Source organism: Vanessa cardui, chromosome Z (genome assembly GCF_905220365.1).
Source record: "Vanessa cardui chromosome Z, ilVanCard2.1, whole genome shotgun sequence".
Classification (NCBI taxonomy): domain Eukaryota; kingdom Metazoa; phylum Arthropoda; class Insecta; order Lepidoptera; family Nymphalidae; genus Vanessa; species Vanessa cardui.
The window spans coordinates 12,095,874-12,110,183 of record NC_061154.1 but is presented as its reverse complement, the minus strand read 5'-3'; the positions used below and the strand labels follow the sequence as shown (position 1 = coordinate 12,110,183).

At 30.8% G+C, this 14,310-nt stretch overlaps 2 protein-coding genes across 2 annotated transcripts in view; both read right to left on the bottom strand.

The window, feature by feature from the left end:
* LOC124543201 (neuronal calcium sensor 2) overlaps positions 1–10,662 on the bottom strand; it is a 71,590-nt gene extending 60,928 nt beyond the window's left edge. The window contains exon 1 of the mRNA XM_047121315.1: positions 10,260–10,662. Within this exon, the coding sequence (XP_046977271.1) occupies positions 10,260–10,287 (28 nt within the window). The 5' untranslated portion in view covers positions 10,288–10,662. The remainder of the gene's footprint in view (positions 1–10,259) is intronic.
* Positions 1–10,829, bottom strand: part of LOC124543203 (neurocalcin homolog) — an 81,786-nt gene extending 70,957 nt beyond the window's left edge. The window contains exon 1 of the mRNA XM_047121317.1: positions 10,670–10,829. The gene's annotated coding sequence lies outside the window, so the exon portion shown is untranslated. The remainder of the gene's footprint in view (positions 1–10,669) is intronic.
* Between the last annotated feature and the right edge of the window lie 3,481 nt (positions 10,830–14,310).

Sequence of the window (14,310 nt, the reverse complement as noted above, 5' to 3'; positions counted from 1 at the left end):
TACTATATTCCCGGAGTTAATTAATAAGCGAGACTCATTTTTCAAATAAAACTTTAGAGATAAGATAATGAAGCCGTTTTGTTTTCAGATTAATTAGGTAAATGGTTAGCGTTAGTGATATTAAGATGTTTATTAATTAGTAGGCTTATTGTAATATAATGTATTTACAAAACACATAATTGTATAAATTCATTTTAAATATACATATTATGGACAAAAAATGTCAAACAATTAATACAAAAAAAACAAGACAGTAACCAAATAAGTAATTAAACATATGACACATGCACGAAATGGCCGCGGCCTGTTGGATAGAACACGAAGACCTTACGTTGCTTAATATATTTTTATTATAATCACGCCCCGGGGCGAAGTAAAATAACTGTTGTATGAAATGAAAATATGCCAAATGTGTATCGAGAGACCAACATTAGAGCAAGAGATCGAATGAACAATTAATATTCTTTGGAAGGGAATACTTTAGACCGCAGACCCTTATCGGCAACATTGACTGTTACTTTAATATAAGAAAAAGTACTGGGTCTAATTTACTCATTTATAAAACAAAAAAAAAATCAATCAATAACCAATAGCTTACTGGTATCAATACAAAATACGATGACATAAGGCATTATTATTTACATCCCCTGTCTTTTTGCCAAATTAACGTTAGTGAACTTTACATTTGGCACACGAGCTTGTCTGCGCTGCTACGTTAAATATATTCGGCGTCATAATCGAGTCACAGTAGCTCAACGTCTCAACTAGCTGGCACAAATCCAGACTAAACGCAACACTATCTACTGATAAATACAATAGAAAAATAAATGTCACCAACGCAATGATACTTACTTTATGACTTGCACATAAAATATAACTAGCACATACTAAATAAGTAGCACATACTTAATGACAAGAGCATGCTTGCTTCCTAACTAGCACACCTAATTTTAATTTTCAAAATAGGTTAGCGATATCAATGTTTAACCAAATATTTGATGATTTCCTATAAATTAGATAGCGTCTGAATAAAACTACACCGCACTACTAGAATACTCGTAGGAGGAACGAGTAGAGAGTATTTACGCAGGAATCTCTTTGATGGGATAAGTTTCAGACAGAGCTAGAACCCAGACGTGTACAAATAAAAAAAATTGTACCAAATATTTTAAATACATATATAGCAAATTTATTATAATATTTATATATTTATAATATTATTGTTTAATTCATATATGGGATCGACACCATATTCTTATTTTCCAAGAAACCTACTACATGCCCACAAGGGTGATAACTCGTGGTCTCCATATTTTTGTTTCCAGACGGAAATAAAATGAAACACCAAAACTGCGACACGTTTTAGCAACTCGTAATACGACAAGATAAAAAGTGGAAAGATGGCATGTTACGTATACTTTTGTTCTTTTAATATTTCGTTTTAACAACATTTCTCAGATTTTCTTCATAAGGTCTGTATCCCGCTAAAAAATGGTCTCAAGTCTACTCTTAATACGCTCTAATACAACTACCTTTTTTATTTTAGTAAAACAACATCCACGGCCTCTCAGTTTACCGGGTCTTTTTTAAATTTCTTGTTTTCTAAGTTTGGCGTTTGTCTCTCTTTCACTCGAAACTAATTTTTACACCTAAAAAACTTATATTTTTCACAATTGTATCTAGTTTGTTACAATTACTTATAACCTAAACATCAACAGATAAAGGCGAGCAAGATGACGCTGGTAGGGTGAATGTTAATATCAACCTGGCAGATTTCGTTGCGTACAGGACTGTTCATGTGAGTTGTCAGGTATTTCCGTATTCACCATTTTTTTTTTTTATTATTTAAATTGCACCGATTCAGAACTTTGGGAGCTTCAATCGAAAGAGGCCTACTATTTCCATAGCCTTATTAAAGTTTCAGACTTTGCGAATCGTCTTTACTCATACCTCTCTAATGCATCTGGGTACTATCACTACTGGGTCTACTGCCAATGTAAAGAACCCTAGATTGATACGGATCCTCAAATCATGCCATGGTGCTGCCATGTACATCTCATACTCAACATTTTGTCTGATGACTTGAGATGTGTCGTTTACCTGTCTGACAGCTGCTCCGTTTTCTTCAAATTAAACCTAAAACAGTTTTTGGTTGCACATCTATAGATCTACATGCTCTTTTTGCAGATGGCTAACTGAAACTTGACTATTTTTCACCCTTTTTAAGTCAGCTTGCGTGCATTTTGAGTTTACTCGGATTATTGTTTTTTTTTCATTAATTCTCAGGAATTCCTTTATTTTCATCGCTTGTCCGATGAGACCATTGTTTTTCAGATACCAAGATACCAAATCGTCGATTAAATCGGTAGTCCTTATAAGGATGTCGCGCATATGCTCATCTAAAGGGTCAAGAGGAGGGCTTCTGACAACATAGAGGTGAGAAAATTGAATCGCTCAAGATGTTAGCAGAGCGCTTTTTTATCTTCCTAACCATATATTGCTCCATGAAGCGCAGATAATTATCACTGGAAGATTGTGCAGGTGTTATGCCATTCTAAAAGGAACCTGAACACCTTTGGAATTCCCCAATACTGGCTTTGAGTTTAAAATTCAATTCGAATTTGAAACTCTTATTTCAGAAACTTGAGACCTTCCCTTTTTTTTATTTCTATATGAATCGCAAGTACTTTAAGAGCAGAAAATAGAACCCACATTTACGCAAATTTTAGTTTGGCCTTCAATATTTTTTTTTATTTGGTTATATTTCAACAGTGATTTCAGTGATCGTGCGCCCCTGCTGAGCGTCGCTTACTAAGGACTCTCGACAGATAATAGTTCAGATTCCCCGTATTCTTTACAAAATCATTCTTTAAAGTCTCTGGGTATTTTTTGTGGTTTCTCCAAAGAATTTTATAATTTTACAAAGAAATATTACTATATTGGAGATTCAAAGTGTTTTTTCCCGTTAAATAAAGGGTTTAAATTATATTTTAAGTGGCGACCAAGCCGTTTGAAATGCGACAAATAAGCCGATTGCGCCAAAAATAACTCACTAAAACAAAGTTCTCTATACTCCAAAAGATTTAAGGTATCTTTGGGGTTAGTACAGTGACAAAAGTGAAATTAATATTAACCTTGTTTTTAATTTAGTGTTTATTTGTTTTAAGGGGAAATATCGACTTCCTAAATTATTGAAACTTGTTTTTAATACACACACTTCATACTGTATACTTACTCTAAACGTCACTTGGACACTAAACAAGCCACATGTTGTAGGCAATGTTGTGATTCATTTCACTGTCACCTAAATTATTGGCACGGCTCTAAGAACATAAAGTGACGCATTGTGCGACGTAATAGGAGCAAAAAGTAGACATCGTAGCAACGTGAGAAACATACTCATAATTAAACTGAATACGTACACGACATTTATTTTTAAAATGTTACATAATAAATAGATAAAAGGGACTTTATACATTAAAGTAGAAATTATTATTAAATTAACCTTTGGTATGATTCAACCATTCTCTTATATCTTTATAAGAAAAATATTGCAAAAAAAATATAATTGTAATTAAACGATTTTGTGTAATACGATAGAAAATAATGGCTCACTGGATGTAGCTGCAATAAAAATAAACATGTGTAAAACACAAAATATGTTTGTGATGTGTAAAAATAATACTAAAAATTTGTCAATAAAAAAGTTTAGACCTATAGAGAAACAAAGAAATTAATCACTTCTAAGTTTAAACAAACAGGAAAAATAACAATAGCCTCTGCTGAATGTTTCTCGTCACGTTTCGTTAAGAGCGGGTTATAAAGCAAAATTGCTAATCTTTGACTTGATTTTGCATGGCTAAATCCAGTCAAAGTTAAAAGTAACATAATGGTCCTAGTATTTTTAAAATTTCTTTTATTTATGCTATACATAATATGTAGCTCATTGTGACCAAAACTGGTGAATTCATTACATTTATATTATATGTCTGGCATTACTGATTTTCTGTCATGTCGTTTTATTATTATTATGTGAAGAAAATTTTGATATTTACTACACTTTCTTTTTAAGAATAACTGCATTATATATTTGTTAAAGCGCACAAATGATTACCATATTTTTCAGATTAATTTATGAAATATCGACAAAAAATGATCGAAGATAGAAAATTGCAAATAAGTGAGAAAAAACAAATATTTAACTGGGAATTTAATCAAATAAAAAAATAAAATATTTCATGTATTAAGTTGTTTTTCAACAAATATGTCTGTAGCGTTAGTGCTGGTAGGACTCCATGTGTTGGCTACAGTTAAATACGTGACTTGAACTTAAATAATTATATTATAATATATTAAATGTATTTATTTAATTCATATAACATTATTCAAATACTAATAATATAGGTTCTCGTCATCATAATATATAATGAATTACAGATATTTTCACTCTCGAAGGCGCGCCCCTCCAAGCTATATTAACCGTCACAATTATTTTGATTAACGGTCATGTTTACAGGATTTTAGTTTTTATGAGATGGGTACTACAAAAAAAAAATATAGCAAAACTATTAAAATTAGATTATATTTGTGAATACAAATGTATATAATATACAATTTCAAACAGAAATAAATAATGGAAGAAACATCGAGAGTCCAGTAAGCCTTAAGCCTATTTACTTGCACTTAATGCAACGATATTATCTGCCACTTTCGGTTATCGAGCTTAAAGAAAAGTAAAGTCTTACAGTAACATGATATGCAGCTCTTATCGTCATAAGTCATACTTTATATGCAGTGTTTGTATTAGTTATTATGTCATTTTGCAGATATTTTATATTTTAATGGAAATGCATAATAATTTTATATTTCTTAAAATAAAAAAGCATAGGTTTTGGTTACTAAACTTATTATTATATATAGTAACGAAATATAATAAATGCCAAAATAGAGTAGAGGGGCGACAGGAAGGGAGAATGATAGAAAATGAAATACGTGTCTGTCTAACCAACAAGAGTGTCAATCTATAGTATAGATATAAAACAAATATAAAACCCGGTGCCTAGTAAAGATAAACAATGCCTCTCCTCAATATGCAGCAAACATTAACTTTAAATTAATTTAATCTACTACTGGAATAACACATTTTGTCTGTTTTACTATAATTTTAAACTGTCTTAGTAACAAAAACATGACCACTTTAACATGAATGCTTTCGAACCGATTATGATAGAACAACGCATATTTCATAGATGGTTTAATTATTATAAAGCAAAACCATTACGTAATAAAAAAACCTAGCTTTTTATACACTCCTCCCTACGCGTCTAATAGGTTTCGAGGCTGAAGAGAAACTCGCTGACCAGATGAATTTGGAAAAAGTAGGTTGCTTTTGATAAACGAGACAGTATTGCTTTACAAGCTGTTCTAATTTTTTTATATGCTAGAAGAGAAGTACTTTTCATCCAAAATTAACGATTCAAGTGTATGAGTTGGATTTCAAAATATTCTTAATGATGCTATTATTGCAGTTCAATTATTCATAATATACTATCCAATCAAGCTTATCACTAAACGATGAAAGTAATAAAGTTTTATTCTCGCTGATTACTTTTTCAAACTACAATTTTATTTTAAGACATAGGTTGACTATATTATATTTTATCTTTTAGATCACGGTTGCGTTCTCCAGTTCCGGTGGTGCCAAACGTGTTTCAAGGTTATTCTGATACTATTCTCTCGAAAATACGGTGAATCACAAGAATTGTTAGATTAGAAATAATTCAAACTCGAAACAGATGATAATGGCGCACAAACTGATGTCATTCTCAGTTGCGTATAGACCAATGTGTACCACTTGTTATATGACATCAGACTTGACTTATTTTTAGAGTGAGCTAGCTCGTTTGTTTAGATCTTATTTATAATTAATTTGTAACCGTTTGATGAACGTAGTAAATTTCTTTTTTATGGATGTACATAATTCCCATTAACAGTTTAAGAGGATGCTATAAACTTAGAAGTCGACATTTGATTAAATGTTTACTTGAAAATATAGGTTTATTGTATTTTATATCATAACAACTTAACGTTTTGCATTTATAACTCATTCTGAACGTGAACCAATTAGGTTTACCTTTATATCGGAAATTATAACAAAGGTCAAACGCGCTAAAGTCACGCGATCGGCTTGAGAAGATATGTAAAAGTATATTTATATGGTAAGGTAACAACACCAAGTCTTAATAATAAACATATACAAGAAATAAATAAAATACTATAACACCGGGCAAAAGCTTCGCCCTTTTCTGTCTAAGTAAGCTCAAAAATTATTGGACAATAAATGTTTTCTTCTATATCGAAACAGGCTTTGAAAAACTTAGTAATAATTAATGAAAATAAGCACGATGAAAGCCTTTACTCGACTTCAGTTTCACTCGACTCTTGGTATCTTAGATTCTTACTATGAATTTTATACACATAATTTTAAGCAAGCATATCTTATTTTTTACCATGTAAATTAAACTTAAAAACAACAACATAAAAATTATTGTTATATTTCACTATCTTTAAAGACATGTGGTCAAAGCCTTTGGTGTATCCTGTCTTGATTTTAGTGTGTCTGAATGTTTTAATTACAAAAAAACCGCCAACAATTCAATATTTGGATCTAAACAAAAATTGATATGAGCTACTATATGTATTCAAATACATTACTATGAGTCCCGTTTTAGAAATCATACCAGACGACTCCTTCATTGAATCGGAATTTGCCCTTAAAGGGGTGTTATTTGTCTTCGTAGGATTCTGAATTCATTCAGACTACCGGTCTGGGTGGTATGAGGCTAATCCATTCATAATCTTATCATCTCTAATAAATCAGGATTTTTTTATGGATTAATACTTCATCAAATGTTAAAATATGTTTGAAAGCATGGATGAAAAAGGACGTGGGAAGTGTTTGGGTAGTTGGTACGGGCGGATAGAATGTTTGGTACGATACTAATTTTTTAGTTTAATTATTAGACAAATTTTAATACCTCGAAATAAAAAATGTTAAGACAAATACCTTTATTATTCTCATACAAAATCTACTCAAGTAGCCAGTGCTATATACAAAGGAACCATAAATGAATGTACCGTTTGTTTTTCACCTACATTGCCAAGCAATGCTCAAAGTGGAACTAGAAAGATATTTTGTTCCAATGATAAATTATATTAGTGACAGCAATTTATTTTTAATTATTACGCATTTAACAAATGCTCGAAGCAATTAATGATTTGTTATCGTATTTAAGAACATGATGTAATTTACGTAATATAAATGTAATATAATATTAAATTTAATATGATAAAATATAAAAAATGCTTTTAGTTCAAGTTCCAGTGTATTGTATATCATAGACTTGTTTTTGAGCAAAATATGGTGGTAGCTTATTGAACAGATAAGATAATTTGCTGATATGAAAAGCTTCATGTACGTAACGATAAACATGCATTTAGACACAAAATGCTATGGTTAATAATTTTTTGCTTAACAAATGTACAAAATCAAGAAAATAATATTAAAAATATATTAGACATATTTGATTTGATTTATTAAAATACGACATTACCATTAAAAAACACGTCTTAAAGAGCCTGGGACACGAGTAATTGTTCAACTTAAATCCTAGAAAAATTGTCATAGTACTAAATTTAAATAAACTTTGCAACAAAACTGTTTTGGACTGTACTGTAAATCATTTGGATCACATGTAATTGCTAGAATACAGTTATTGATAATAATGCCACAAGATGATTTAAAAATATTTAATGACTTATTTGATGCGTTAGTCTTCTTACGACATGAAGTACAGATCAGGGCAGTTAGGTTAGGTCAGTTAATATAAGGGTTCCTCAGAGTCTGTCTTGGCTCATTTCATCTTCTTATTTATATAAAATGACGTACCTAATCTCTTAGGTGGCACGTGAATAGGAATGACAACACTTCTATTATTTTTTTTAATAAAAATACGTTAAATATTATGTTAATGTTAATAATATACTCTTTAAAATAGGTTAGTGTTAATAACGTACAATTTAAAATGTTTTTAAATGTATAAGATTTGCAAAATAAAGTATAGCTTTTACAATATCATACGGCGTTATATAAATAACAGATCACCAATACATTTCGCAGCGTCACATTTGATGCTGAAATCTAATTGCGCCCAATATCAATGGATTTTCAAATAGACTCAGCCTCCAACTCTAAATATATATGTACTTGATAACTTATATGAATGTTGGTAATACTAAAGACATTTCAGCTAAAACGTATACTGTCTAACTTAAACGATTAAAACTTTTTAAGCTATTTGTATGGTACCTACCATACAAATAGCAAAAATTTAATACTTATAAAAATCATTAAATGTTCGTTTTTTCTAACATATAGCTCAAAACTAGCGTATTTGACATAATACAGTAGTAGCATATGTAGTATACGTACAATATTTTGGAGCTTATAAATCACAGATGAGAACAAAGTATACCCTGTTCCTGGCAGGTCCGTATCGTTATTTCCATAACTCGTGGCAGATTTTTGACAATCAAAAAATATAGCGCTTTTAAAAAGAATAAAGACTAGACTAGAAATAAGAAAATAGAGACGGATTTTCTGTTTTTGAAAAATATATGTATTAAAACCTGATTAGAGTTTAGAAATATATTTATTATATCCAATGAACTTGCAGGGTATGCATGCAATGTGTCTTAAAATGATTTGTAAATAACTGTCTGATACGACTCGCATGCCGCTCATTGTACATTGATGGTAGCATGCCAGGAACCTTCCAACGGGAACAACAACTGTACAAAGTTTCAACTCAATTGGACAAATGATATTAGAATGCATTGAAGACAAACAAAGCAACAATATTTTATTTATCAATATCATTCTTAAGCCTAAACTATTATTGTTATTATTGTCATGTAAAACAAATTGATAGCAAAATGCATAATTTGAGACAATTCTCCTTTCAAGAAGATTAAATACACACCTTAGATACCTTTTAAAAAGCAATAAATTTAACTGATTAACAATTCCCTATTGATGAGGTTATATGCCGCAAAGCTCGCAACTAGGCTACCAACTAACTTTGGTATATTCAGGTTAGATGATTGATATTGATATTCTACGAGGTCTACTTTTAATTGTAGTGTAAAGCATTACATTTTGATTGACCGTCTAAAGAATGTACTGTAGACAAATAGTATCGACAGTGCAAATCAATCCTCTGTTTGCTTCAAGAAGATTAAATACTTAGAGCTTAAAATTATAAGTCAGTCTAATCACTTCTCTATTATGGGTTCCTTGGAGGTGGGGTTACTTAATGGCTCATTACAAAGTGACCAACAGACAACTATTGAGGTGCAACTTCATTAAATGGAACAAACAAGTTATGCATTGGTTATCCTAGATTATTGAAAAACTGAGGATTCATTTTCACACTGATTCAGCATGGTCAACACCTATAAACCTGATGACCTATCTGGACTAGAGAGACAACAAAGTTAAATTGTAACAGTGAAGAGAGGGGAAGCAAAACATAAACCACTAATATTATGGATGTGAAAATCTCAAAAAACTCATATAATGGTAACTAGGAACTTAAGAGTACATTAGACTTAACCTTAAGAGGTCCGGATCATTCATATTAGAAAAATACAAGTTATTATTTTTCTATAGGTTTACAGGTCAAATATCATACAACTTTTATACATAACATTAAAAAAATATACTACCTAACTCAAGTTTGAGTGTTATTTGCAATATCTTTTACATTCCTTATAAGTCATAAACATTATAAATGAATATAAAGATATGTATAGACTATATCATGTTTCTATATAAATGAGTGTCACTATTATTTTTGTTTAGCCATTTATAATTATAAATATTATATGTGTATAAGCCCTGCAGCCACTGCTTTACTATCTAGAAATGTGTGTTTAATTGTCAAACAATTGTTTAAAGTTATTAGTTAATCCTGTCCAAAAAACAAGAAGCGATATTAGAACTATAGTTTTAAATTAGAACATTAGGGATATAATGTTTTTAATTACTAAATCTCCTTCAGTAAATTCTCGATTATATACTCTTGTGAAAATATATCAAATTGAATGTTAGGGATATGGTAAAAACTGAACTAAATGTAATAAATAATCAAAGATAAAGAAGTGTAAACAAAACGTCAATGGAAAAAGTATAAACTCACCTGTTTCCCCATGCTCTACCAGGAACATCTTCGTCTTGTAAATGACTTAATATTCTCGTGGACTTAACTAATCACAGTCGATGCGCACACTTACAATTTTATTACATAAACAACTCAATATAACCTTACTTATTTGCTATTTTAACTTTATAAAAACATTTTATTCGTGTTTAACTTAAAACTAACGTTTTCTTAGTAAATATAGTAGTACTATCAACTAAAAATTAAAAGCTTTTAACATACAATATTATACGTCTTGACAAAATAGGTACTCAGTAAACAAAAGATAATGTAATACATGATTATTATGGAAAAACAGTGGACAATTTATTTAATTACAGAATATAAGCAACTCAATCTAATACGATTTCTTATTTTGATTTTAAAATGTATATAATATTTTCACCTACATTGCGCAAAATTCACATTTCACATTTAAACTTCCTTAATTCACTTATTGATTGGATTAAGTCTTATCCTAAGTGCATGTCTTTTAATTTAAAATTCAGAATTGACAACTAATTATCTACCACTGCATTTTGTAGAAACCTACGCCATATTTGCAGAGTGATTTAGTGTTACCATAAAATAAAATATAAGAATAACATTATATATTCTGTGCGATGGCTTCATTAAAAATTAAATTAAAGTGTTAATATACGCTATTTAATATTTAATGCACGTATGAGGAAACATCACCTTGATACAATGTGTTTTGTAGTTATAACAAAATAAAAGTTATATATCACATTAAACATAACAAATAATGGTCTGTATACCTACAATATACAATATTAATAAAATATACTTAATATACTCGGAAAAAAATCAGCGAAATTGAAATACTTAAAGCATCAACAGCTTACAACAATATTTTTCACAATATAATTTCAGTGGTAAGACTTTATGTATACTACCGTCAAACAGCAACACATAGTAACTGTTAATTTATGGTTTGAAGGGTAAGTGATCCAGTGTTACTATAGGCGTAGGCACAACGCCAATGTCTATAGGTGACGGTCACCACCTACCAACAGGTGGCCAATTGTCTAGTCTACTTATATGAAATTAAAAAAAGATCCTTTATTAGAAAATGTTTCCATTAGTGTCAATTTAATTCGTTCTTCCGTAGTCAAGATTATTTAATAAAATTCCTTAAATGAGTGAGTGTAGTCTGTCCGAAAAAAAGAGTGTATGATAAAAAATTAGAAGTTAGAATTTGTTGATTTGCATCTAGGATAAGTAATAATTTAATTTAATTTAATTACCTTCTATTCTTATTCACAAGCTTAAACAACGATATTCTTCCAGGTTCATTTATTAACACAATTTTAACATTTATTTTGCCCACTAATTCATGTTTCACAATACATTCCCGTATTTATCCAAATCTGCCTTATAATACTAATTATTTAAAAATAATTAGAATTATAATAAAACACTGCCGCCGCGTTCGATTTCTTGACATTCTTTTTCTTAACGGCCAGTATCATACATTCGGCCAGTATTCATCGTAAAAAATTAAAATATTACATTAAAACATAATCAATGTGTAAAAAAATGACACAAACATTATATAAATTACATGTTGGAAAAGCGAAAAACATAGTAGGTTTCTTATCAGATCTACTTGAACGAAATATAAATCGATTGAAATATAAATCGATTACATTTAATTGTGATTTGTAATACAAATAAAAATCTTAGTCATTTGAACTTTCACAATCATCTAACGATTCGACTTACATTTTATTTTAATAGGTAGCCAGACGGGAAAATTAGAACAACTGACGGTTCATAAAAACTTACTTCATTGCCTCTGCATGTAGTTATATTAATTATCGCCTTTCTAACAGGAGAACAAAACAATATTATTTATTATTTAGGAAGGAGAAGAAGGGTTATGGGGGTTCAACACCCCCCCCCCCAAAACTTTTGGCTAAGCCAAGAAAAGTCGCGGTTATCGTACTATCAAAAAAATATTTTGCGCTAATTAAACAAACAAAACGTGAGTATTTATTGTTTTTTTCAAAAAATTAGGCCATCTAGCCTTTAGTGAATAAATTATTTTAAGTACAAGAGGCAATAATAATCACACAGTTTACATTTTATTCAAATATTATTTTTTATTTAAGAATATCATTTTAGTAATTTTAGATACTAAAAAGGATAAACTTTTTACAGAGTGCCATAAGTTATTACATTTTGAAATATGTAAGATAGATTGTAAAATTTCTGATACGTTCTGTATATATTTTATTAAGAATATATATGAAGTTAGAAACCGGATAGTAGTTGTTCTTTGCCGACTACTAAAGCAGCCGAACTCCTGGGAGAATGTTTATGTGCATCCGTTCCCTAAATGGGGCAATCGCTCATACCCTTCTAGTTATAGGCCTATATCCATCACCTCCTTGTTCTCCAAGTGGAGTCAATTATAAACTGCCAGCTTCTGCGATACCGTCGGGTTCGTTCAGTCGGTGATCTTCTAGCTTACTTTACTCACAGATGGGAGGAAGCAGTTGAGAGCAAGCGGGAGGCTTTGGCGGCCAGTTTGGACATAGCGAAGGCTTTCGATTGCATATGACACAAAGAACATATTTCGAAGCTCCCTTCCTACGGGCTTCCCGGGAAATTATGCAATTGGATCACCAGCTTCTTGGCAGATCAGAGCATTAGAGTCTTAAATTATGGTGCGTGCTCTGATATAAAATTTGTCAATGCTGTTGTCCCACAAGCCTGCGTTCTATCATCCACTCTGTTTTTTTGCATTTCAATGACTTGTTGCAAATCTATAACATTAACTACTATGCAGACGAGAGCACTGTAGATACCTCATACGTTGGCCGGGCTAATATTTCTATGGAAAACGTCGAAGAAATACGGAACAAATTTTGACTGAAATCGTGTCGTGTCGGCCGGCTAAACTTAGTCCACTTTAATCCCAAAAAGATGCAAATTTGCACGTTAACCGCTAAAAAATTACGTTTTGACGTATCTCCACGATTTTAGAATATTCCGATAGCCGCCCCCGCTATTATCGGAATACTTGGCGTGGCCTTGTTCAGTTCCGCAGTCAATCGAAACTCAAAGCCAAATTGTTATAAAAAAAGCTCGATGTACTCAGCAAAGCAAGACAGTATTTCACGTCGGGCCATCGCCTAAGACTATACAAGGCGCAAATTCTGCCCCACATGAGATACTGCTCTAACTGTTGTGAACACTTTGCATCAGATGAGCCTCCTGCTCGTTTCCTCGTATAAAATAAAATAGTCGTCGGTTGTCTTTTAAATAAATTTCTATAAAAATTAACAAAATGCACTTAACAAAAACATTAACTAACACTCAAAATTTCTTGGGCGACCGAAGTATCAATACCCCTCCCAAAGTCTCAGGAGGGGTATTGATAAGATTTAATGAAATTTTAAAGAATTCTGATTTATATGACACAAGAAACATTTAGAAGGTATCTCTTATAATGAGTAAAGGATAAATGTTACAGTAAATTTGAAAAACAATCACCCCAGAATGGTGAAATTGAGTTTCATAATATTGCATAGAAGTTCGCCTTTTCTCATTGTTTGATCTAAGAATATGGTTATGTTTTATAAGTTAAAAAAACTGTAGGAAATTCAAATCGTGAAAATTAATAACTTTTTGCCGAAAAACTTTAACGCTTGAGAAAAATAAAAACCGACCGTTCTCTAAAACGTTTCCGATGGAGTAATTCTAGGCTAGTAGTGTTTCGCTAATATTTTCAAATATTTATAAATTATTATGGGATGGTATGGTTATATTTTTAAAGTAGGTCTCTTTATTTTAAGAAAAATTGTATTAATATACAGATGCGTTCATTTGTGTTGTGGTGCTATTGATAAAATTGGTTCTCCTTTAAAAAAAAGTAAGTAATTAACAGTACTATTCTATTAATCGGAACCGTAGTTAAATAAATTTGAAAATATGCGGAACAAAAATCATTATCAGTAATTTTTTAGTTTCTTACATTCATTATTTATACGATGTTCTTTCAAAACATTCTAGTTGGCAACAT